The following is a 27,073-nucleotide window of genomic DNA, read 5'->3' on the forward strand; positions in this document are numbered from 1 at the left end:
TGCAAAAGTTTTAGGCTGCTGGAAACTTCCGATGATGCACTGTGTTTCTTCTTCATTCACCTTTTCTTTACTCTCTATGTGTTTATACATCACTCTGCATTCAATCATTAATTATTATTAAACTCTGGCTCTCTTCCACAGTGTGTTTTTTGTCCTGTCTTCTCTGCGGGGGGACACTCCCACTAGGTTTAAATCTGGGACTCCCCACCATTTGACCTTAGAACTGAAGAAGCTTCTCGGATGAGAGGTGAAATGTCTTCAAGCAACTTAAAGAAGTCCAGACGCTTTTCTTTGCAAGCTCCTTTGACTCTGATTGCTTTTCTCTATATTATTACAGGGTCTTTACCTTACAATGTAAAGCTCCTTTTGGTGAATGTTGTTGTAATTTGGTGCTATATAAATAAAACTGAATTGAATTTTGAAAGTTTATAATACATAAACTGAAGAGGCTGCATATTATTACTATGACTTAAATGTAAGTAATATTGGCTGTATTTTATTTATCTGTTGCATTAAATTTAATAGAGTCAGTGAGAATTTTTAGGACTGGTTCAAAAACATCAGTGTTGTGGCTGTTTTACACTATTATTTACAATTTTTTTGGAATGAAAATAAAACTGTAAAGATCTGAAAAAACAAACTCTGGACTGATAACAAGCAAAAATGGACTGATTGTTTTTTTTTTAAATAGAAATTTCACCAAAGTGTCTTCCATCCATAAAGCCCACAGTTGTTAACCTGACCTTACAGTTTTGGCTGTTACTTAGCAAATTCTTCTTCTTCTTATTCATCAATAATATCATTTATTCATTTATTTTAAAGAAATTTCAAACAGTAGTTTAGGGTTTATGGGTTAAGAAACATACAGTACATTTTACCTTTAAAACATATTTATTTATTTGCCTTGGGTAGTGTCTGAGACAATGAACACAATAACGATACAGATGTAATAGAATATAAATTTAAGTAACATAACAGGTATAAAGACTGAGATGTTACACGAATATATTTCATTTCCCTTTTGCATAATGGCAGGAAGTGTCGATATAATTTCTGTCTTTACATACAGTCTATGGAACGCTCATTTCCCCGAGACAGTTTACTTTCCCCGGTGCTAATCTGAGTCTACAAAAAGCCTCACGCATTTTAGGAAAACTAATCAGTCACGCAGTGTACACGCTCTGACTGACAAATGAAATCACTGTGAGAAAAAGTGGTAGTATCAAATAAAATGGAAAAATGCATGTATAAATGTAAAAACTAAAGGAATTAAAATAAATGTATTGGGTAGACAATCAAATTTCTGTAAACACAAGACTAAAATAACTTTTCATAACATGAAATATTGCTTACTTTCGTTAAATTTTGAACCCTTCTGACCTCAGTACCAGTTGCTCTATAGCCTTACTTAATAGGCTGCCAGTTTTAGAGTTGTTCCTGGGATGTTATGGATATCTTCTTTGGATCGTCCTAGTCTAACCTCTAGCTCATCTCTAACCTTTTAAGCCGAAATGACTCTCGGCACAGTTTTAGATATAGGGTCTTTTTTGGATAAGTCTGAGTTAAAAGAGAATAAGTGACAGGGCTTTTTCTTATTGGAACTATAGCTTTGTAAAGCTTATGTCAGTATCCATCCACCCAGCAATTTTCTTAACCGCTTATCCATTTTAGGCTTGCAGGGGGAGCGGGAGCCTGGGGAAGAAAAGCAGAGCAAGCAGGGGAAGATAAAGATGAAGAAAGGACCCTGGACAGGTCTCCACTTATGTCAGGATCATTCTTCTAAATCACTTATCAAAATCCCATCTGCTCAAATTAACATGCACAAGCTTGTTTTTGCCTTATTGGATATGTAAACAGCATGTTTCTGAAAGGGGACAAGGGAAAGGGAGGGTGGAGGGAGGGGTTAAGTGAGTAGAGGGCGACACAGAGTAATAAGCAAACAAGTGCACAGGCAGACAGAGAGGTAGATAGGCAGACAAAGAGATGGATGGGTGGATGGAAGCTTGTTGAGGAGAGGGATAGAAAGTCCTGAATGCTGTTGCGGCAGGCTGTGCTGACGTGAGGAGTGTTCCCAAACACAGTTAGTAGCGACTGCAGACCAACTGCATTACCATACACACACACACACACACACACACACACACACACACACACACACACACACACACACACACACACACACACACACACACACACACACACACACACTCCTGACACGCAGTGCCCGAGGGAGAAAGCTGCTTGCAGGCATAGCTAAATAGAATGGGGACAGACTCTCCTGTTCTGGTCCTGAGGAGGTTACTGTGCAGCTACTCCAGTAAATTTGTAAATTTGTCAAGGTGTGATTGTGGCCATGCAAGAGTATGCGGTTGAGTCGGAATATGCATTAATGCTTTTTGTGTGTTTCTAGGCTTTGAGGGACTTTCCACAGGTGTGTGTGTGTGTGTATTTATGCACTTATTGTGTAATGGTGTGCACCTCTCTGTATGTGTGTGAGTGTGTGTGTGTGTGTGTATGTTCCCATGAACAAGTCGGTCCTCTCCTGTCCTGTCCTCTCCTCCACCCCCTTCTTCTTTCCATGTCTGCGCTTCCTCGCGGAGCTAGGTGCGTATCATTGGATCAGTAGCTGTTGGCTGCCACACTGTCCAATCGCATCTAGGAAGAGAAAATAGAGAGAAAGAGGGGGAGAGAGAGAGAGGGGGGAAAGCGAGGAAGCGAGGGGGAGATGGGGGAGGAAAAAGAAAGGAAGAGAGGGAGAGAAGGAGATTGATCACTTGAACGTCCTGGGCCCTGTATTCCTCGGAGAAACATTAAAATTTCTACTATAGCTCCAAACAAATCTTTTTTTCTTCTTCTTCTTCTTCCCACCTTTCTCAGGCGGAAGGCTTGCAGGTTGTTGTTTTTTTCTTGTTTCTTTTTTGGGTTATTCCCACCCCGGAGACGTGCCACCACCACCACCATCACCAGCAGCAGTAGCAGCAGCAGCAGCAGAGGAATATCTCCCAATATCCCATCCCGGGCACGTCGGATAAGCTGCAGCAGCGAAAGCACGCGGCAAATATTGCGGTGGAAGGGAAAGGAGAGCAGGTCCATGGGATTTCACACCTCTCACCCAGCCTGGGTACGGTATATCCTACATTTTTGTCATTTGAGGATTTTTTTCCCTTCTACTGCAGCGGGGATGCAGGTTGAGGCTTTGCATTTGAGTGTGTGTGTGAGTGTGTGTGTGTGAGTGAGTGAGCGTGTTTTGCCGTAGTCAGCTTCAGAGCCGATAGAGATTTAGACAGGGAATTCTACCTCACAGGCAAGCATTTTTCCACACTTATTTGTTTTTTATTCTTCTTCATCGCACACGCTTTCCCTCTCGTTCGTTATAATAAGAAAGCAGCCTAGCTTTTATCTGTTCTTTCTATATGAAAATACACAAGGGGAGGGTGGCAGGCGGGTTTGCCTTGATAAATGGAGCGTTATTCATCAGCGTGTGTGTGATCACCACTGGAATGTTAACTAGCACCTTGGACAGCCGACACCAATACAATCTAACGTAAGAGGAGCGACAGCGCGCTGATCCTTTTACACTCTAATATCTTTGCAGCTTACAGTGGGTCTGTGTGTGTTTGTGTGTGTGTGCGCGCGCGGATGTGTGTGTGTGATTATACAGAGAATTGATGTTTCTCTCTCTTTGTGCGCGTATGTGGACGCGTGTGTTAATATTCTGCCCTCAGGCCCTCGGAGGGAGAGAGAGAGAGAGTGAGAGAGAGAAAGCAGTGTCGGCTGGGAAGCAGCTGTGAGTGTGTGTGTGTGAGTGTGTGAGAGTGTGTGCGCTTGAGATGGAGAGGGAAAAAGACTGAGCATGTAAGGTGACAAAGAAAGTGTATGTGAGACATTTAAAAAAAGGTGTATTGCACGTATCTTAGGTGGTGGGATAGAGAGCAAAGTATGCGTGTGCGTGGTCGTGCGCGCGTCACAGGCTTCCTACCTTATGCTACATGCAGGTCAGGAGCCCTACGGTGTATTCGGGGTTTAATTAAGCGTGTGACGTGACACCCTCCCATCCCCCCATCGGGGTCCTGTGATCTGTGAAACAGTGTGTAGTGAGGATGTGACACAGCAGCCCTGACAGTCTGACACCGAGTTAAGCTGAGCGGACAACATCTCGTTTGCCCTATCTATCACTCCCATATCTATTTTTATCATGAAAAGAAAGCAAGGTGCACAAGCCGGCCTTGTGATGTCATATGTGTGTCTCCTGTGTGTTTGTGTGTGTGTGTGTGACATTTTATTTATTTATTTTTTGTTGCCCTGTGATTATTCTAATCAGGACTAATTAAATCCATTCTTTCTCCTTTTTCCCTCCTCCGCTTTTCTCTGCCTCTCTTTCTCTTATCCAGGCGGCAGTTTGGGCTTGTTATGGGGGTGACCCGAAGGAGAAAGTGACAGCGGAACAGTGATGCCACTGTTTACATAACAGGAGAGACTCGCACACACATACATGCACAAACATATACACACAGACATGCAAGCAGGCTCAAATCGCCAGTCCAAGACATACACACTCACTTAAACAGTTCCACACATGCATACACTCTGAGACGGCGTATTGAACGGAGTCACTGACTGAGTCACTGCACACTCAGAGGAACAGAATCACTGACTCACACACAGGAACACAGACAGACAGACACATACACAAGGGGAAAAGGTTGTTTGCAGGAGCCAGGACTGTGTTGTGTGTGCTATGGGCCAAGCTGAGCAGCAGCTGTGTGTGAGTGTTGGATACCTCTGAAGGGTCAAAGCAGCCGGAACCCTCTGCCTCCCCCAGTTCCTCCCCTTACCCCTCCTATCCCTCCTCTTCCAGCTATCCCCAAAACACATCATCATGTCCGAGCTGAGGACCAGCAGACGTTTATCCCCCCCTTCATCCTTCTCCTTCCACCTCAGGTTTCTATCCCTCCTCCTCTCCCTCTGCCTTTCCCTTTCTCTCTATCCAACCTCCTTATTGGCACAACAGACTGTGCCGGTCATTTCTACGGCACAGGGCCGTATCCGTGGCATCTTGACCCCGCTGCCCTCAGACCTCCTTGGGCCTGTCATTCAGTACCTTGGAGTACCCTACGCCAGGCCTCCAACAGGGGATCGGCGCTTCCAGCCGCCTGAGCCGCCCTTACCTTGGCCAGGAATACGAAACGTGACGCAGTTTGCGCCTGTGTGCCCACAGTCATTGGATGAGAGGAGCATACTGGGAGACATGATGCCATCCTGGCTCACTGCTAACTTGGATATAGCAGCGACGTACCTCACTCACCAGAGCGAGGACTGTCTCTACCTCAATATCTATGTGCCAACTGAGGAAGGTGAGTAAACCTAGTGATGTGCAGTGAAATCTGGGGGCAGGGAAGAAAAACAAGCGTGCAGGATTGGGATTAGGATTACATGGTTAGGTTCATTTTGCTCTACACTGGCTAAGAGGATGATACCTGATTGTGGGAATATTTTGGGCATGACAAATGATTAAATCATGAGTGTCCTGTCAGAGCACAGACATAACCTTGACAAACAAATAAATCTTTTTTTTTAAACTATGCCTTGCTCCCTCAACCCCCTCTGCACACTGCTGGTTGAACCAACACTTAATATGCAGACACCTGCGTCAGTCGCCATGGGGTTTACGCCTTTCCTTGTGGAGGAAAGTGGGAAGGACACAGACTCACTCATGCATACATATTGGTTCATACACATGCATGTGACCCTACGCACACGCGTACACACATACACACGCCATGGCATTGAACGCTCCCGCCACTTCAATTTATACCCACCAACTGAAAAATGAAGGCAGGAGAGCAAATAAACCCGAAGAGTGATCAAAGGCTGAGATACATAAAAATGGACACATGGACATTCACACACACACAGCCACAGATGCACACACAAACAGAATAAAGGTGAAGATGGTGGATGGAGCTGTGCAAAAAGTTATGCAAAAAAAAAAAGAAAAATTTGATGCCATGTGATGCTAATATCTATCTATCTATCTATCTATCTATCTATCTATCTATCTATCTATCTATCTATCTATCTATCTATCTATCTATCTATCTATCTATCTATCTATCTATCTATCTATCTATCTATCTATCTATCTATCTATCTTAACCCATCTCTATTTTTCTCTTGCCCAGACATCCATGAGGAGGGGCAGAGGCCAGTGATGGTCTACGTCCACGGTGGCTCCTACACAGAAGGCACCGGTAACATGATGGATGGCAGTGTGCTTGCAAGCTATGGCAATGTCATCGTCATAACTCTCAACTACCGCCTAGGAGTATTAGGTAAAAATTATCTACATTTCATACCCATCCTGTCTCCAGTATGTATACAATTTGGCTGTATTAGGTGTATATGCTCATGGTTTATTTTTGTATTGCCTTTATTTTTAAGTTTAAGTCTCCCAAATCCAAGCAGCTACAAGCAGGTTTTTAGTGAATCGCTTCTAAAATGGCTGAATTTGAGCTTCAAAACTGTGCTCCACCCTTCGAGAGAGAACAATAGCAGAGCAATTACTGCCAAGGTGCTCTGGGTATCACTGCAGTGTCATACACCTACTGTATGGTAATTTCCATTATGAAGCAGTTGTCTAAAGGGTGATGGATGGATAATAATTTGAAATGCGTTGTCCACATCTCAGTGGCACTTATTAAATCTGGGAATTTAGTCTTTTCCAGAAAAATTAAATTGCATAGGAAGAGATGGATATTTTACCCCATGGTAGAAGCAGATGAAGGTGGGAATGCATAAATCAAAAGGTCCACCGATGGCAGTGGTCACCGCAGTGGTGAGATTTATCAGAATGATCTTACACCAGGAAAAAAAATGCATTAGTTTGGAGAAAACTGCATTTTACATTGTTGCTTTACACTAATTCAGTTTTAGTTTTCCCGTGGGTTGTTGTATTGTTTATTAGATATTATGAGCTATAATTGAGAGTTCAGGGTTGATGCAGTGTGTACTTTGTAAATGAATTTTTTACATGTAATATTTCTGCTTTTTCTCATTATGTGGGAACTTTCTTTTATAAGATACAACAGTTTTTGTTTAAAACAAAATTCAGTTTTTACGTCTCAACACAGAAGTCTAGAGTAGAGTATAAAGTATACTTACCATCTGGATTGTTTAATCCTTCAACGAGCTATAAAATGTGAAAACCATTAGTGAGCTGTTTTTACCCAGAGCGCCCTTTCCGTTTATTTTTTTTTTACATTTTTTTCTTTAAGTGGAAACATGTTGAGTATGAGGGTCCCTGGTGGAAAAACCCCCTGAAGCCCCCCCTCAAATCTGATCCTTTTTACCTCCATGACTCTCTGACTCATTGCTCTCTGAACAGCAAAAATCTGATTCCCTGTGGTTTTTCTAATTTTAGGCAGCTATGCAAAGCTCACAGGTTGGATGATCAGAATGTCTTAAAATCCTGGTATTAAGCCTTCTTGTGGTTATAATTATTAAAATTACAAAGAGCTGAGTAGGGCCACAGGAGGGTTAAAAATAAATGCGAGGCCTCATTTACTGTATTACACTAAGGGCATGAACATTTAGTTGTTTGTGTGAGGCCCGTATATTGATCCAATCAATATACAGGCAACACATCCCACTGACTGGGTAAAAGCATTCTAATAAGAAGATGCCCATTATTTAGCAGTGAGAGTGATGAAAATATGAAAATAATATGTAAGTTAGAAACATGTGGATACTGTATCTTTTCTTTTATGCCTGATTTAGCTTATACAGCTAAAAAAAATTACATCCCTTATTATAATCTGCATGATTATGTAAATTAGTAATAGAAAAACTAGACTGGTGTTTTGTATTAATTAATATGTGGCTTTTAATTAAATTTTATCGGTTTATATATCTTTTACTTGCACATGCAAATCATTTTCAGGCTGTTTGAGAGACATTTCTCTCCCAAAAGTAAGGACACATCTGGGTTCCTCCTTAATTAGGCAGAGAATGTTTTTTGAAAATTGGTTTTGAATACATGCTAAAAGGTTAATACGTTTTTAAATCCTAATTTCCAAGGCTTTCATTAGACATTGATTTTATAAGATGGAATAAATCTGCATGTGGTTAGTGGGTGAGAAGAAATTCCATTTAATTCTGATCTTGGGAAAAATATAGCAGCTACTGCTGTAATCATCATTTAGAGCCAAATAAAGACCATCCTACATGCTTCTTTGTGTCTTCACTCCATCCCCTGTGTTTACACCACCTGCGCCTTCTCCATCATCATCACCATCACCATCAAGCTACATCTCGAGTACATCTTCTTCCTTCTCCTCGTCATTGTCACCATAAGTTGGATGCATGAGGTGAGCCCATTTATTAAAAGCGATGTACAATTATGCACACGAGCATAAATGAAATAAATAAACGATTGACTCAAATGTTCTTTTCCAGAATATGAAGGCACATTATACAGTTTATAATAATCACAGAGCTCTTCTAAATGGATATAATCCTTACAGTGTCTTTCTTTTTGCTTCAGAGAAATTTCTGACAAATGCACACATGGTGAAATGTATTTTAGCATTGCTTTTCTTGCTCATTATACTCTTATGTGCTTGAGGTTCACAGAAATGAGCTTTTGCAGTAATGGATCGAGTGAGCCGTTAGGATCCTCGTGTTTAGTTAACATCAGTAGTAAAGGGAATAAGGGATAGCTGCAGTTGTAACTGCATGCACATGTGGATTTATGCATTTATGTCTGTGTGTAATTGATATTTCCTGACATGAATATGGATGTAACTTGTTGATTTGATTCAGTTTGAGGAATTGCAGGAGAGGCACATCGCTTTTCATGAATTTTCAACTTCAATGTATCATAAAAACAACTTGTGAATAATTAACAGTATGAATGCCGTAATCTCGTGCCCAACTTTGTGTTTTCTTTTGAGTTTCTTTGGTTATTATGAGATAAAGATGCACACTTCTGAACAGGAGTTTTTTTCTTCTCTCTCTGCCTACCTATAGGATTCCTTAGTACAGGTGACCAGGCAGCAAAAGGGAACTACGGCTTGCTTGACCAGATCCAGGCCCTGCGCTGGGTGAAGGAAAATATCGCAGCCTTTGGCGGGGATCCAAACAGGGTCACGGTGTTTGGATCAGGGGCTGGAGCATCCTGCGTGAGCCTCCTCACCTTGTCGCACTACTCGGAGGGTGAGCGAGAATCAAAGATAAAAAGTGTATTGATGCACTGTGTTTTATTCAGTTCAATCTTTAAAGATGGGTGACAAATGAAAAGAAAAATCAACTGTCAAGCCACAACATGCCATCAGCGCAACTTTAGGGTAGTGGTGGACTATCAAGGTTTCCCCCTTTTTTGGTCTTTTGATGATGGCGGTTAAGAGCCCTGGTTAGCATGTCAATCCAGAATTTCCCATAGGTGTTTTCATTGGAGTCGACATCCAAAACCTCTGAAGACCACAATGTATGACTTAAGTCATTTCATACTTATTAAATCATTAAGTGAGTCCACTATCCCTATGGGTGGAGACACTGTCATCCTGGGAGAGAGCATGGCGATCAAGACAAAAAAAATAAATAGATGCCTCATCGTAGGATAAAGGTGATCAGTCAGAATAACAATGTATTGATTTGCAGTGACCCACCACCAAGAATCTCCAAGGGGAGAACCAAATCATGGCAGAAAAAATGCCCCCTCCGTCCCCCACCAGTCACTTGACCTCCTCGCCATAGATTTCAAGAATTCAGCGATCATTATCACCCATCTGTATGTTAAACTTTTTTTTCATTTAAAAATATATAAAGAGAATGGACAGATTGTGATGGCGGTTGGTAGGTAGGTGGCTGCTTTGTAAGCTCTGACATTTACCATTATGAATCTTTTCAAGGTCTCCAGTGAACCGTTGCAGCTTTCATTTAGTGGTCTTAATGCCTGAAAAAGCCTTTGAATTCTGTGAATAATACAGCCTGCCCGTGACTCATATAGCCTAGGGCTGTTATTATTTTTAACTTTTTACATTTAACTCTTACTTCAACTTAGTATGCCAGATATAACCTGTCATACTTTAAATCAGAATAATGCAGATCTTCGATGCCAATTTTTTACCCTTGCCGTGGGAATGATTGCTTCTGGATCTATTTATGTGTGCAAATGTGTTGTGCAACCTTCCGGTGTGCATTCAAGTGGCTGTGCATCCATGCACACATGTGTGGGTGCATGTGCACCCATATATATGTGCCTCAGTGTATACAGGCTACATCTACACCCAGATTTGTATTTACAATATGTTTGTGTGTTCATGTGTATCAGACCTGTTCCACAGAGCCATCATCCAGAGCGGCAGTGCTTTAGCCAGCTGGGCTGTCAACTACCAGCCAAGCAAGTATGCCCGGCAGCTCGGTGAAAGAGTGGGCTGCGGCATCGATGACAGCACGCAACTGGTTGCCTGCCTCCAGGGCCGGAGTTACCGTGAACTTGTGGAGCAGAACATAACACCAGCCAAATATCATACAGCTTTTGCCCCGGTGATTGATGGTGATGTTATACCTGATGACCCCCAGATTCTGATGGAGCAGGGAGAGTTTCTGAACTACGACGTGATGCTGGGGGTTAATCAGGGCGAGGGCGTGAAGTTTGTGGAGGGCATAGTGGACTCAGAGGATGGTGTCAGTGCTGAGGACTTTGACTTCGCAGTGTCGGACTTTGTGGATAGTTTGTATGGATACCCAGAGGGCCGAGACACATTGAGAGAAAGCATAAGGTGAGTTGCATTTCTGAATATACTTAAAAAATGAGTAATAAGTGAGGGGATAATAATGTGACATTCCAAATAATATAATTATCAGGTTTCTTTTAGAAAGTTAGATGAGATCATTGATACGAAGCTAATAAATGTGACACTGCAGTCAGAAGTGTGTCAGCTAGCTGTGCTGTAATAGTGTGAACAGCTTGATGTTCTGTCCTAAAGAAACAGACTCCAGCATGTCTAAACTTTATGAAAAAATATCTGTCATGGCTGTGACCAGGGATGGAAGAAGCACTTTACAACAGTACTTAGTAAAAATCATAGACAGTTTAACGTCACCCATTGGTTTTGATCTTCACATTTTAAAGTATCAGTGTTAGTGTTTTCCCCAGCATCATGTTGTTTTCTTGGAGCCAGAAGTTAGCCTATATGGATGGAAAAGTGGAGTGCTAATTCATTAGCTAATACTAGCTAAGCTGCATTCATAAACTGTTCCGGTGCAACACATAGACACACATATCAGCTAATTAGCGCTAGGTAACGTGCAAATAACACAGTGACAATTTTACTCACCAAAACTGAAGGAGAAATGTCTTGGATGGCTGCAAAAGAAGCCACAATATTAATCAGATAATCCATTAAAAATGTTCCACAGGGCCCCAATAGCACATAGAAGATAAAAAGGTCCAGTTTATTTTTTGCAGCAGTGAAGTTGAGGCCTAGCAGACACCAGTTAGCGCCATCTGCCTATGATGGGTTAGTCAATCAATGTGGTTATGCCCATAATTCAATTACCCAGTGGTTAAGAGGAGGGAAACTATCCGCAGAGCCCAAAATTGTTTTTGATCCATGCTGTGAATATGCTTTTTGATGCTGCAAAGTTGGACATTTTACCACTATGAAGATTGACTCTCTTTTGCAGCCAGCCTAAAGTGGCACCTGGAGGAATTGCAGTTGGCTTCATTTTTCAGCTCTGGAGGTTGCTCCTTCGTAAAAAGAAAAAAGAAAAGTATCCCTTCCCTTAAAGAGATTTTATGCTAAAATAAAAAGAGTTTCCTTCAAACGTAGTCACTAAAATGTGAGTAAAATTAACATGGCAACTGTCAATAGAGTATTTTGCAGGTGGTGGCCTTTGCAGAATTTAGAAGAAAATAGAACCGAACAACCAGAGTGGGTGTCCTCAGACTCTGTGTAGCAATATTAAGCTACATAAATCAAATAATCAGCCTCAGCTGATGAGGCATCAGTACAGCCGACACACTGAAATCTCTAAACAATATAAGCTAATTACACACAGCAGCTGCAGCCCACTAACACACATAGATTACATAGGCACTAACTGTGGTGCTCACAGTTAGTTTGTTGTAGTTCCTGACTCTGATTCTGCTCCAGGTTCAGCTTTTCTGTTTTTCACTTCTCAGTTTAATCTGCCTCTAAGTCGTCAGACACTGAGCTGAATGAGACTTTTGAAGTTACAACATTTGTGCAATAAGTTACCGGTATGGGGCTTTCGGACACAAAATGGGATCCCTGTATGGTGATTACATCCCCTTTACATTATTTACATTTTTTTAATAGATCTGCAGTTATTGGTTAAAGCAGATTACAAACCTGAGCTATTTTTACATTTATTGCCTACTGACAATGAACTTGCTGATATGCCTACCTGTTTTAAAGATAACTCTTTGCTCCTCGGCCTTAAAGCAAACCTGTTTCTAAAAATTCAGGAAATTAAAAAAAAAAAATCAGTCTCAGCTTTTCCTCTATTTTGCCTTCTTTGTCTGGCTGGATGTTTCATTTCAAGTGGCCATACTGGGATATTTGTCATAGTAGTCAAAATTTAGATTATCTGAACGTGCAAACTACCAACATTCAAACCCAACCCCTTTGTTCCTGAGTGAGAGAAAGAGAGAGAGAGAAATGGGGAGAGCAGCTGTGGCCAAGCAGGCTAGAAAGTGGATGATGAGGAGAGCAGTGCGAGCAAGAAAAACATTATTTTCTGATCGTTACATGGCGGCCGCGTTCTGAAGCACAAATAAGCACACCCACGCTGTCGTCCTGTCTACTGTTGCCTCAGTCCCACTGTTGGTCAAACAGACACACAGACCTGCGGCTCTAAAGACATCCATGACACAGACAGAAATCAGAGGAGAGAGATGGCCTGTGTTCCAATATTCTTACTACCCTGCTGCTTATTATATAAGATAAAGATTTAGTATGTCACAATACAGTATGTCCAAAACAGTATGCCAAAATCACAAGGATGTCCCACAGCATCCAGTCACTATTTGAAGCATGCAAACCAACATGCTTTTCTGGCTATTATGACTCACAATCCTCTGTGTGGTAGAAGATATGAGCCGTGCATCACAAGACGGATGATTTAAGCAACCTTCCAAATCGCATATTTTTTTCTTAAATTTTTGCCTCACAGACTTCACGCTATGTTAAAGTACTATGTCCAAATCTAAGGCATACTTCATACTAGGAGACATAGCTTGTAAGGGCGGCTGCAGCCTTGAACACAACAGAATAATAAGAATATACTAGCAGGCCACGGGTCTGAGAAAACCAACTGCCCACATGCGGGTCATAGGTGATGAAGGGATAGCAAAGCCCCCCCCCCACACAAGTGTTTTAGCATTGAACCCGAAACAGCGTGAACACGCAGTGCAACAACTATATTCATGAGGTAAAGTTCACGGAGAACATGTGTGCTTCACAGTAAACAAGCTGGTTTTTATGTCAGCTGCAGCTTCTTGTTCCATTCTCACGTGTTTATTATCCCTATTTCATGTGACATTTTTTTTTGACTCTGCAGCATATACCAATGTAGCCAAAGTATGGACTCATAAAAAACTAGTGGCACTGTGATGAGAATAAATGTAATTTGTTACTTCCTCCCTTCACACTGACAGTGTCTTGCCTCCAGGCGGTGATTCCTAGAATAAAGGAAACCAGCAGGAGACTTAGTGGAAAAAGATACAGCATATTAGTGAGTTTTAGAGGTGTCGGTTAGCAATTATTTTAACACGGACAAAATGAGTTGTTTTCTCCAACTGCTAAAACAAAAGGCTACTTCTACTGCTTCCTTAATCACAAAGGGGTCACTACAGTGGGTTGCTCTGCATATTTGATTTGGCAGATTTTTTATACTGGATGACTTTCCTGACACATCCCCCAAGGGATTTGAGTCTCCTCCTGGGACTGAGCCGGGGATCATTTGCTTGTTAGGCAAATGTGTAAACCACTACACTGTAGTATTTGCATGCTAAGCTAAGTTAACTGATCCCTCATTGTAGCTTCAAATATATCAAACTGACATGCAAGTGGGAACAATCTTCTGGTCAAAGGCATGGCAAAAAGCATAGTTAGCAAAATCTAAAAGCCATAGACAACTGTAGACATAGTGTGGTGTCTTAAAATTGAAGCAGTGCAGAGGGACCTTAAACCTGAATTCTTTATGATGCGCTGCATAGGCTGACTGCTTTGGTTGCAAAAAGAGCTGACCATAGTTTCCAGTGATGAGTTTATGGTCTCTAGTTTTGCACGAGGTATTATTTAGGTATTGTTTCATGCAATTTACTGTTAATTTTATACATTATGAGTTAGCTATGTAGTGTAAAACAAATAATGCTTGCATGCTTTAGGGCTGGTTTACTTTGTGACTGTTGAATCACTACTGTATAAGCATGCAGATCCATCTCTTCCTCTCGACATCTGGATTCAAGGTGCAAGACCTTTATTGTCATCGTGCAAGGACAATAGAATTTGAATCTTTGGCATATAAATATCCATTCGCTGTGAAATCTTGTTGCTCTGTAATGCATATAATAGATTTGCTGAAAGATGAGATGATCGATTGACTAAATTTCAAATGTATTTATGATTTAAGGTTCATGTACACAGACTGGGCGGATCGGGACAATGCAGAAACCCGCCGGAAGACACTAGTGGCGCTTTTTACAGACCATCAGTGGGTGGCACCAGCAATAGCAACAGCTGATCTCCACGCTCAGTATGGGTCTCCTACCTACTTCTACTCATTTTACCACCACTGCCAGAGTGACGCCACACCACCTTGGGCCGACTCTGCCCACGGTGATGAGGTGAGATCAGAGTACACGAGCAGTATCTGTTGCATGGGAAGAGTTATTAAGCACTAGGCTCAAGAAATGAGACTAAATATCAAAGAGGATAGAAGAAAGACTTCGCAAAGGACGGTGACTAATCCGAGTAATTAACTCTAAAGCAAATTAGACAAAATGACTTATTTCTCAAAAAATCTTGAAATATTTATGCAATAAATGAGGATCTTTGGGTTTGTTACTGCTTCACATTGATCTGTTCAAAATACTTGATTAAGGAATTCGTTAGAGCATTAAATATCAGAAATGTTCATGAAATAACTTGTGCTACAGGCCTTTTAGGTGGTTAAGTAGTTATATGCTGTGTATGTGTATTTTTCCTGACTATTTATATGAAACAGCTCTTTGTTCATGCATGTGATGACTGAATTATGATGGTAACAATATGGCCATAACAGGACACAAAATTCACATTTTAGTCTAATTTCGACTACAGAGTCATTGTTGGTTGTGTATTTGTTTGTGCGCACCAACAACAACATTTCTTTTTCAAAATAATGAAATAAATGTAAAATGCACAATTGGCTATAATTCACAAGGTTTTCAAATGTTGTGCAATATCAGTAAGAAAGTACTTTGATCTTTTCACCCTTCCATAAAAAATGTCCACTAAGACAAGTGAAATACATTTACAATTAACTTAAATTACCCATTAAAGCCAGCAGTGCAATTTCAGTAATGTTGCCCATCTCACTTTTTGCCACTCCACATGTGATTGAACATTGTAACGTAGCTAAGACCCTTTTAATAAATAATTGAAGCTGGGCTCTGCTGCCAGTGCATATGGGTGCACAGGCGATGATATACATAAATGCCTGTTCTTTGTTTGTCCCACCCCTGGCGCTGATTGGCTAATCGTAAGTGCTTTCCTTGGCTCAAGTATGTAATAGCTGAAGGGCGAAAGCGATATGCTGGTGTAGAGCTCTACTGTAGTCCTCTGTTAGTCAACATAAGATAACATAACATGAAAAAGCATAAAAAATATTGCACTCTCCCTGCTGCAAAGTATGATCACAAACAAAACATATAATATGAAAATGATCAGATACCAGAGTATGGAAATATGATCAAATTAAATGTACAGGATCTGACTCAGTAGTGCTTCGGTCATGCTTATGGAGTCCAGAGAACAAATGTATTGACTCTAACATGAATATGTGTGTATATGTGTAGGTGCCTTATGTGTTCGGCGTGCCCATGGTGGGACCCACCGATCTGTTCAACTGTAACTTCTCCAAAAACGATGTGATGCTGAGTGCGGTCGTTATGACCTACTGGACCAACTTTGCCAAGACTGGGTGAGTTAATAAAATGTCCACTGCAATGTGAGATGTTGTTCTGTTGGAAAATCCCGCGGAGAATTAAGCAAACACAAGCAAAAGTCCATAAAAAAGACAAAAGACAGAGGATGGCTTCGCCGTCATTCAGTCTTTACAAACGGAGAAACCCGTTTCTAATTTCTGCTATTAATACATAATCCCCTCCCACATGTGTAAAATGTCTCATGACTGAGAATGAAAGCCAAGACACTTAATCACATTTTACAAGTGAAAAAGAAAATACACAGCTGTCAAAGTCAAAGATCAGTCGTTCCTTATCCTTTTTTTTTAAAAATTGACTATGCAAAGACAAGGTTTTGGCAACGCAAAGTGTTGTTTCTGTAAGTGTGGACATTTCAATCTTGATTTTACTGGAATAAATCTTCTGCAGGCTTGAAATAGGACAGCCAAGTTTCAAGTCTATAATGTTATCAAGATAAACAGCCTCTCCACTTTGCAGCGCTTGATATCCTTTCCATGTGCTTAATTTTTTGGACAGATTAATAATAAAGATTAACACAGGCACCGAGCTATCTGTCAATGTTTACACACAGAGAGTTCAGCCAAAGAGGGAACAAAGAGGAGAATGTAAAAGTTTTGATTGTTAGCATTGAGTTGTAAGCATTTGCATGAGTTTATTGAAAACAGGCAGGAGTAATAAGCTTAATCGCTCAGCTTCTTTATTAAATTACGCAATATTTAACATAGCAAATAATAGCACGAGAACCACATTTCTCCAGAAAAATTTGACTGCAATTGTCGTAGAAGTTGAATTTTAATGTAGCAGATGAAAACATCGCACTTTTAGAGCAACAAAAATAATGAGCTCACAGGCAAAGGATATGTTATTGTAATGCCTTTTCCTTCAAGAGCTCTCTGATGTCTAACGAGAAGACGGCGCTGTAGACACAATAATGAAAGCAGCACCGCAGACTAATTTTGGCAAAGTGGGCATACAGGTTGTCTGTCATGTCAATGTCTTGACAGGCATTTCTTCTGGGACCTTGGCAGAAATAGTTAAAGAGCTCCTGCTCTTGAAAAAAAGTCCTTGAGGACAGCCAAGGTGATGTCCTAAAAGAGGAATCAATTGATTAATTTGCTGTTGCTTGACAAATGTCTTCTCTTCTCTTCTCTTCTCTTCTCTTCTCTTCTCTTCTCTTCTCTTCTCTTCTCTTCTCTTCTCTTCTCTTCTCTTCTCTTCTCTGATGCAATGAGAAATATAGTTTATTTAGTATGTTGAATTAAAACTAAGTAGCAAAGAGCAATCCAAATTATTAAAGCAGACTGAAGTGGTCTGCCCATAGCTTTGAAAAATATTGCTGCCACAGAAAAAGCCCGCATTAAAACTTTACAAACCTGACAATCCACACTGATAAGAGTGCCTTTTATCTTTCCACGCTGACATTATATACAAGATAAAAGTAATTGTTGAAGATGGACCTTCTTTCTGCAGTGCTTGAAGTGAGTAATTACCAGTAATTAATCCAATTGAGGCTCAATCCACTGAGACCTCTTCAGATTAACAGAAACATCTGTGGTCTAAACCTTGATCTAAATCACCGCAGAGCCTTGCTGTTTCACAGCGTAAAGAACCAGGACAGTGCGCTCACATAATTTGACTGTGGCATGAAATAAAGATATCTTTAATGTGAATGCATTAAGGCAGTCACATCGCATTAAGTTAGCTGTTTCTAGCCCATAGTCTGTATTGTCATTACCGTCGCAGCAAGCCGCAGCGCAAAAACCACCAAGTAGGCATGTGAGGATTTCAGTATACACTTCAATTATCAAAGGGGAACTTTCTCTGAAGAAAGATTTCTCTCGGCTCTGAGTGCCTCAGATGGTAATGGAACTCTGCGACAGCTCAATTTAACGGGGGAGATGTGATGCTCCCTGATGTATATTTTGCACGCCTCTGTGTGGGCGTATAAATCCTCAGCTTGTGTGCATTTGTGTGTCGGTAGGTCCTTAAGCTAGCAGCCTTTTTTGTGCTGTTCATAAGGTGTTGATTGACAAGCGAGCACATAGCACGTAACTGGCAAGTCTGTGAAGATGCGCTGCCGTTTGACTCCCAACATTTTAGCTGCTGACACAAATAAGTCGGTAAATCGACAAATAAATGCCTGTCGGCATGTGTCAGAGAAGTGATTTTTCAAGCTATTTCCACTGTACCACGCACACATTCATCTCTAATGTAGATATCTGACAGGTTTGCACGCAGTTCAAACTGCAGGAGTTTGAACTGTGCATTAACAGGAATGTTCTGTAAGAGGCATATAAACTGCACAAAAATCAATGAACTAAAACGAAACCACCTCGCAGCTATGTTTACAGGAAAATAAATCTTGTTTTGCGTTGTAGCAAATATTTTTTGCCTCTGGTTTGTCTTATGTCACTTTCATATTGATTAGAAAGTCTGATGAAACTGTTGTGCCAGCTTGAGCGAAACTCGGCATCCTCGGAGGATGATTGCCACTCCCTGACATTTGAGAAGCAAGGGAAAAAAAGTCATTGATATTTATACGTCAAATGAATATCTGAGCCACACGTGGTGCGACATGAGATCATTTGCTAAATGTGTTTCATTTCTTTGTTTCTTTTAGTATTATTTTCTTTAAGGTTACAGTTATTTGTTAGCAGCAAATAAATCCTTCTCTCACATTTTTCAGTGATCCAAACCAGCCAGTTCCTCAAGATACCAAGTTTATCCACACAAAGCCTAATCGCTTCGAGGAAGTGGCTTGGTCTAAATACACCCCCAAGGAGCAGCTGTATCTCCACATTGGCCTCAAGCCCCGTGTCAGAGACCACTACCGTGCTACCAAAATCTCCTTCTGGCTCCAGCTGGTCCCACACTTGCATCATGTCAACGAGCTCCTCCAGTCGGTGTCGTCTTTCACTCACAGTCCCTCTCCACAGGATGACACCCCTTACTCTTACACTAAGCGTCTATCTAAAGGTTGGCCTCCTAGCAGTACACGCCACCCGGGTTCCCCAGGAGGTACTCCACAACCACCCGAGCCCGCGTTAGGACAAGGTGGAGAAGAAAATGGGGTCCGTGTCCCTAATGAGGACTACTCCACTGAGCTCTCAGTGACTATTGCAGTAGGAGCGTCACTGTTGTTTCTTAACATACTTGCATTTGCGGCTCTTCTTTACAAAAAAGACAAAAGGCGTCTGGAGCATCGTAGGCCACGTCCGCTTCCCCCACCGAGGAGAGACATCACGCCAGCAGACGTCGCAGCCCACCTACAGGGTGAGGGACTGATGTCATTACAGGTAAGTCACAGTGTGGGTGGCTGCACATGCTTTGCACATGTGATGAAGTCTAGATTGCGGTGAGTCATGGTGTGCTTGTCACAGAAAATCCTCTTCAAAGATCTTTGTTTAGCTTGGCGGTTTGTCTGTTTGTTTGTTTGTTTGTCACCAAGATTAGCTGTAATTCTGTAGCAAAAGCTATAGAATTACATCAACCTTCTTGGAGAGGTGGAGCATGGGCAAAGTAAGACCCCATTCCATTTTTGTGTGCACAATCAGAGCGCTTTCTTTGAATCCTGCAAAATTGGGGATCGGCCTTGGCAGAGGTCTGTGCTCCCTGAGTGCCCTTTCAGATTCAAGCTATATGGAAAATAATCACGCTCATTGTCAGCGAGTCAGTTGAGGTTTTGTGTGACGGCGTAATTAAACTCTTGTCAGTGTAGCAGCTGCCAGTAGAGCACTCTTGCAAAACACAGCCCGTCATCAGCAGACATTATCAGTGTGAGGATCCGTGTGTATCTGTGAGTGTTGATGCATGTGCAGGTGTTAGCTGTGTACAATTGCCTGAATTGCTTTCATTTGCCTCGAGTTCATTCAATATCTGGCCTCTTTGGAGTATTGTTAGCCGCTTGTTGCTTTTAAATCTCACACAGCGAGTGCTAAATGTTAGATATGTTTTATAGCTGACAAATCTTAATTGGCAATTGAACTACAGTAATCAAGTTCAGCACAACAGCTGCCAGATTTATGTTTTAAGTCCGTATTTTCAATGCTGTGTTTCTTTAAATATAAAAATCCAACATTTTATTAGAACGTATTCTTGGGTTTTACATTATTCTGGCTAAGAAAAACATATGATTGTAGAACAGGAGGCAAAACTTGGACTGTTGAGGAGGGCCGCACCAATAAGCTTATTTATAAAGAAATAAAATTAACTGACCAAAACTAAGTTCAACTTATTCGTGTGGCCCTCCGCAAAGGTCCCAGTTTTCCTTGGGAAAATTAATTACCCACCGCTAACGTAGAGTAATACCTAAAAATCAGTCAAATAAAGCCAGGAGGGGTTTATATGACAAATAGCATGAGGTAGTTAGAATTTGATTTGATTTGTTTTATGGATTCAAGTCCTAACTCTGTGTGGAGGTGCTCAAAGCTGGCTCTGAATCAGGTGCAATGAAATCCCAGTTTACCAAGACGTTTGACTCTTTAAAGGCGATCTCACTAATGTGAATGTCTCACATCGGTGTGCAGGTGCATCTAGGATTTTTAAAAATGGGGTGGCATAGGGGGACCCGAGTACCAGTCTGGGGCTGTGGAATGGAATATCAGAAAATTGGGCCAGTAATCAGTGTTATATTGATTTTAATTGCAGACAGACCTCTTGCTTCCATAAACATGCATTAAGAGACATGCTTGCCCTGTAACAATATAGTGGCTTCACTGAAGCACAAGATTCAATCGCAGGGTAATGGAGCTGACAAAAGGCGGTCTGGTTAGAGCCTTAAATATGTTTTATTCAATTGAGTTGTAGAACAATGACTCATACATCGTTGCACCATTTCAAGGTAAAGGAGTTAGAGAATGGTCGGAAATGGACCCCAGCGACTATGAGACATATTTCAAAACTTTTTTTTTTAATATATGCAATTAACACACAAGCTTTCAGTTAATATTATTTTATCATTTATCCTGTTTTTTGCCCTTGTTCCCCCATAATTTCCTTCCACGATTGACAGAGGACATAACTAACAACACTAAGACGCAGAGTGGCTGCCAATCTTTACCATTCATCATGACTTTCATACAGTGCAAATGACTGTAGTATATATGAAAGATCAGATGCAAATACCTCTAAGCCCATCTGACACATTTTGTTTTAAGCATTTTTTAAAATCAGGTTCCTGATTAGAAATTATAGTAAAATTTCAATTGAGATTGAATTAAATGCCTTATTTTCAAAAACTCTAGTGAGTTCTTGGGTTTTCAACAAATTCAATTGTCTTCTGCAGCCAAACCCCTGTTGTCCATCTGTGCTGGTTTTGCAGAATCCTTTTTGTACAAGATGTAGGAAAAGGCTTGCAAAATCACTAAAGATTCAACTGGAAACAAAGGATTCAAAATGAATAACTGAACAATAGCCACACAGTACAACAAAAATAATCAATAAATAATAAATAGAAGAGATTACACAATCACTATGCCATGTGCTGTTGTTATAATAAATAAAAATAAAAACAGAATTATGATATATCAAATAAATAAATAACTCTAAAACCAGTGAATACTTGTCGTGTCGAGCAAGCTGAGCCTCCATGGCACGGTGTTGCCCTCAGGCAACAAACCACACTTTTGCTTATTAAATCGTCCCTTTAACCATTTAAAGCCTGAACCATGAAATAATTGGCAGAAAATTCTTTTTTTTAAACAAATGGAGAGTTGGAACTATTAGACAAATTTGTTTAAAAAAATGAATTTAATAATAATTCTGTTTTTTCATTTGTGTCATATTTGCTGCATCAGGCTTAAAATTGTATTGTGTCATTTTTAAGTTATTCAGGGGGAAAAATCACACTGATGATGTAGAAGTCTCAACAATTAATAAAATACCGTGTTTCAAATATGATACACAGGCATTAATGGGTCAATTTAAGGGTTTATTCTTATTTTTCTATTTTTATTTCATGACACATGTCACAAATGTGTGACACGGTGCCCAGACTAACGTCCTTTATATGTTGAAATCGCTACATTCAAAAAATATGTTCCTATGCCTGAACATGTGAAGAAATATATTTGGGTGTTTAAATGCAGATTTTGATTTGATTTATTTATCAAAATAGCTCTTTGTTTGTTTGTTTGCTGACCCAGACCAACATTAATAATGCAAAATTTAATAGCATTACTGCTCAAAAAGATGTATGTTGTCATTTACTGCCCATCATTTGAATCACATGTGTATATTTGATATATCAAAGTTCTCAAAAAGTAGGGTTAAATATAATATTTTCTCCAAAAAATAAAAAACCATGCCATGTCTAAAATATCAAGTAGTGCCTGAAAGGGGCAAACAACATCATGATAATAGTCTGACCACATTGATAAATGGAACTTGACCTGATTAAATGTCAGATGCTCTTATTCACATCTTCTCGTTGGTGGTGCTGTGAACATGGAGGCTTTTCCCGACAAAGGAAAGCGGTGCTTATTTTGGAGGTGGCTCAGTGTCTGGTTTAGCCAGGTTTGAAGTGAAAGCCTTCTATTATCATATGCTACCCACTGAGAGCTTTCACTTGATATCGCTTTCTCATTTTAGATCGAGGTGGCATTTAGAGGCTTGTGCATTCATTATATATTTATATAAACCAGTGATATTTTATGCTGGTCTTGCATAGCACTTGCTAAATGGTATTTAAAGGGAAGAAAATTGCCCGCTGAAGTAGGTATAACGATTAATTGTTTATTTTACTGAACTGTGGCTTTATACATAATTGTGCTGATGTTGGCCATGTGGGGATTTGGTGTTTTTCTCAGATTTATTTCACTGTGAATTCAATATTTTTTTTCGGTTTTTGGACTGTTTGCTGGGCAAAACATGAAATCCAAACCCATTAAACTAGTTTCTCATGTTATCTTTTATTCAGGAGTAATGATAAATTAATTACTTGATTAAATACCCGGTAGATTAATTTATCATAGAAACAATACTCAGTTGCTGCCCTAGATGTGGTTATTTAATAATGAATTTATTTTTCTCTCTCTCCACTTGACCTCATTGTTTTCTCTCGTCCAACTTTCCAAACCTGTAGGTGAAGCAGCTGGAGTGTGACGCTGCCTCAGCAGATGAACGGAACAACGCTCACCATCATCACACCCTGGATACTCTAGATGCGCTGGATGGGTTGGACACCCAGGACATCTACAGCACACTGGACACTGTGCGCCTCACCTGCCCACCTGATTACACCCTCACGTTGCGCCGCTCACCCGACGATGTCCCCCTCATGACCTCTCTGACCCCGGGATCGCTGCCGGTGACCCCGGGGTCTCACCCCGTTACTCCTGCGACGCCAATGACCCCAATGACGCCTGGATCGGTGGCCGGGATGAGGATGGGGCATCCTCACCAGGGATACACACACCATAGCCCATATAGTAATACACACTTGCCACACACACACATCTCCACGCACACACACTCCACCACGCGTGTATAACCGCAGCAAGATACCGCAGCACATAGATACAACACACACCCATACTTAAACACACACACACACACACACTGAACAAAAGACTTAAATACCTCTACTAATTACCCTGCAGGATTGTTACAGAAGGAATGACAGAGAGACATTTTTCAGTAACAGGATGTAAAGACAAACAGCTGTGTGTTGCATGTCTGGGAAACTGAAACCTAAAACTGGATCAGACGAGATACTCATTTGCTCATAACCCGATGAGCCAGGACAGCCATCAAATGTCTGAAAACCTGCTTTGGATTTTAAATCTGCTTTTTCTACAACTGAGGATGAGGAGCACTGTGGCAAAGGGGTCAGTTACTTTACATCTCTTACTGCACCTGAGCTGCGCAGTGCAAACCGTGCTGAGGCTGAAGAGAGGAGATGTAGATGCAGAACTGAGTTATGAAGTACCACACACACAGACTGCTGATGTCAACTTGAACAACCTGTGAAATGTGAATGTAGCATTTTTTTTTCCATTAAAAGATCAAAGGCCCTATCTGCCAAGGATCAAACTAAGCTGAGGAGAAAAATAACAAATTTCAGCGAGAGATGGATGTAAAAAAAAAAAGAAAAAAGGAAAAAGCAGAGAAAGAGGAAGAGGGGGATTGAAAAGACAACATAAGCTGAAGGAAAAAGTTTGCGTGATGGTGGGAAAGAGATTAAGATTTCATTGAGAGGGATTTAACAGCTGTGAGAGTGAGGAAGACAAAGGGAGATAGAGTGATATGAAGAAAAAACACACACACACAGAAATGGAAAGTGTGCCAAGAGAAAGAAATTAGCTTCAGAAGAAGAAGGGGCCTCTGAAGTGTTGCCAGACTTACTGAAGAATCACTCTAACCAGCTATGTGTTAAACTCTTGTAAATAGAATGGAAAGATACAGATGATATATTATGATTTACAGCATTTACCTGCTCTTGCATTAAATCATGACTTATTTAACCACATTATTGCTTTCATTTCAGATATTACTATATTATTGTATAGATGTCCTAAAGCAAGGCTGGTTATCTTTCTATCTCAACCCACTGTAATATGTACACAGTACCTTTATTTACAGACTATATTTGCTATGCACAGTCATTTGAGTAATTCTTAACAATGTGAGCATTTAGGTACTTGTTTAGTTGTTGAAATATAGGACATTTTTCACTCCATCCTGTCTTTTTTTGATCATTGGGAAGATGAGCTAGTACTGTGTAGATAATGCAATATTGGTTTGATGATTGAGCACCAGCCAAAAACCACAAACCCTTTGAACCTTTCCTGCTCTCCTTCCCTTCGCATTCCTAAAATTCTTCGTCAAGGCTTTACCCGTATTACCTAAAAAAACCAAAATGTAATCTGAAGATTTACAGATAGATGGTGATTGTTCAGGAGTTCAAAAATCGCCGCATGTCTCCCCAAACATTCAAAGAACAAAAGGCTTAAATACCTCTACTAATAACCCTGCGGGGTTGTTACAGAAGGCATGAGGGAAAGATTTTTTTTTTGGGACACATGCTGTCGAAAATCACAGCATGTCCCTCAAAATTCAAGGATTCGTTCTGTTGTTTTTTTTCAAGCCCCACTGTTTTACGAACCCACGACTGAATTGCACCCATTAAAATATAAAAGCCACCATCACGCCTGCCAACCCCTCCTAAATAAAACAAAGAAGTCTTGTTGCTTAGACTCTCCTGACGCTGTCACCCACAGTCTGTAGAGAAATGTGGCGTCACCAACGATTTATCGGTAGTAAGCCCGATGTTTGGCTTACTACCTGCCACCATGGTGCCAATTGTTTGCCAGATTTGATAAATGAGGTGGAGTCTGGGTGGAGCAGAAGAGGGGACAATCACAGTTGCTTTGTGTTACAGTGTGAGGCAAACATGCTGCTTTTTACGCCTTAACATCCTCTTAATGGAGCAATATTTTTTTCCAAATTTCTATCAAGACACACTGGGAAAGCAGTTAAATTAATTATCACTCCCCCCCCCTCCCCACCCAGACTACATCATGTGGAAATAATGGCTGATTTTAGCGTGAGTACTTGCTGCTTTGGTCATCATAATAAGATATGAGGCATTTATGAAGTCATAGTCTTATCTGGTTGCTACTGTGAAGCTAAAAACTTTTTTTTCTTTGCTCCAACTAAAAACCCCGATTCCAGGAACTTCACCAAAAGCCATAACGATGGCGCTGAGAAGCTCCCATTTTACTCCCTTTTATTTCTGCCTTTCTTGTCCTGATCTGTGTCCTATCCAACCCCTTCCTTTCCCCCTCCCAGCCTCATTCGTGCAGCTACATTGCAGCTTTGACAGCGAGGCCTATTTAACCTCCTCTCATCCTAAGTAACTTCTTCATGAGAGATTTTAGTTACCTGTCAACAGAATACATGAAAAATGAAAGCTGAAAAAAAAAATTGTGGATGGTAAGCAAAGACCTTTTACAAAGAGATATAAAAATAACATTTAACAAATGTTTGATTGACTGAATATTTTTTTTTCATATATGGGTTTACTGACTCAGCGGATGGCTGGATTGTGTCAAGCATAAAACATTTCTGCTGCATTTTTGAAAAATAAAAATATCAGTATTTTACAATTATGAGCATTTTAAATGCCTTGTATGTCTTCATTTTAAAACAATGCTTTCAGAGAAATTAGAGTGAAATAGGAGGATTCCAGTAATGTCATCTCTGTTTTGATTAGATAAAGTGGTTGTTTTCCGTTGGATATTATGGGCGATATGCTGCATTGCTTTTACATCGGAAGTCTGATGTCAGAGGTGGGAGTGACTTCATTCCAGAGTTGACTGCTTTCCAGTATTGGTAGCTTTGAATGCAAGGGAAATCCGCATTTGTTTTGCTCCCTAGACATGTGATGCTGTTCATCAATCACTAGCAATACACAACACAATGCTTATTTTTCTGTGCTTAATACAGCTGTGCAGGGCGTTTACAGATGTGGACGGTTCCCTATGTGTGGCTTATTTAACCATTAAGAAATACACAACAGAGGTAGTACACATTACAAGTGTTATAGTCTTAATGCTGTTTACACTCACTGCTGCCATGTTGGATTGTACTGTCAAGATTGGTGGGGCTTTCCAAGCGGGAAATCCAACTTCAAGGAGCGCTCCAGCTGAAAATTTGGACTCAGACTTGAGATTTCCTACTTCCCACTTGAAACTAAATACATGTCAGCGCCCGTATTAGTCATAGCAGTAAATAAATATGATATGTCATTTATTATTTTAAGCCAGTTTTAAGTGTGGGAAATGCTGTGGAAGAATGGAGTCTTACAGAAACAGCTACTAATAGGAGACTAGCTTATCTCAGCTTAGTTTAGCATAA

The 27,073-nt window shown here is 40.6% G+C and overlaps 1 protein-coding gene across 1 annotated transcript; it reads left to right on the top strand.

Moving 5' to 3' along the window:
• Window positions 1–2,590: 2,590 nt before the first annotated feature.
• On the top strand, window positions 2,591–26,325 carry nlgn4xb (neuroligin 4 X-linked b). The gene is made up of 9 exons (XM_006788607.3): window positions 2,591–3,121; window positions 4,392–5,354; window positions 6,183–6,332; window positions 9,028–9,213; window positions 10,331–10,781; window positions 14,662–14,875; window positions 16,088–16,212; window positions 18,903–19,512; window positions 23,298–26,325. Exons 2-9 carry the CDS (start codon window positions 4,880–4,882, stop codon window positions 23,703–23,705), a joined length of 2,619 nt encoding a protein of 872 aa, XP_006788670.1. The 5' UTR covers window positions 2,591–3,121; window positions 4,392–4,879; the 3' UTR covers window positions 23,706–26,325.
• Window positions 26,326–27,073: the final 748 nt, after the last annotated feature.

Source organism: Neolamprologus brichardi, chromosome 16, assembly GCF_056152115.1.
Source record: "Neolamprologus brichardi isolate AB-2024 chromosome 16, ASM5615211v1, whole genome shotgun sequence".
Lineage (NCBI taxonomy): Eukaryota > Metazoa > Chordata > Actinopteri > Cichliformes > Cichlidae > Neolamprologus > Neolamprologus brichardi.

Bases quoted from the DNA above. Each gene is read 5' to 3' on its own strand.
- nlgn4xb (XM_006788607.3), top strand. From the start codon at position 4,880: ATGTCCGAGCTGAGGACCAGCAGACGTTTATCCCCCCCTTCATCCTTC. The intron at 5,355-6,182 runs GTGAGTAAACCT...TCTCTTGCCCAG, and splicing joins CTATGTGCCAACTGAGGAAG to ACATCCATGAGGAGGGGCAG. The intron at 19,513-23,297 runs GTAAGTCACAGT...CCAAACCTGTAG, and splicing joins AGGGACTGATGTCATTACAG to GTGAAGCAGCTGGAGTGTGA.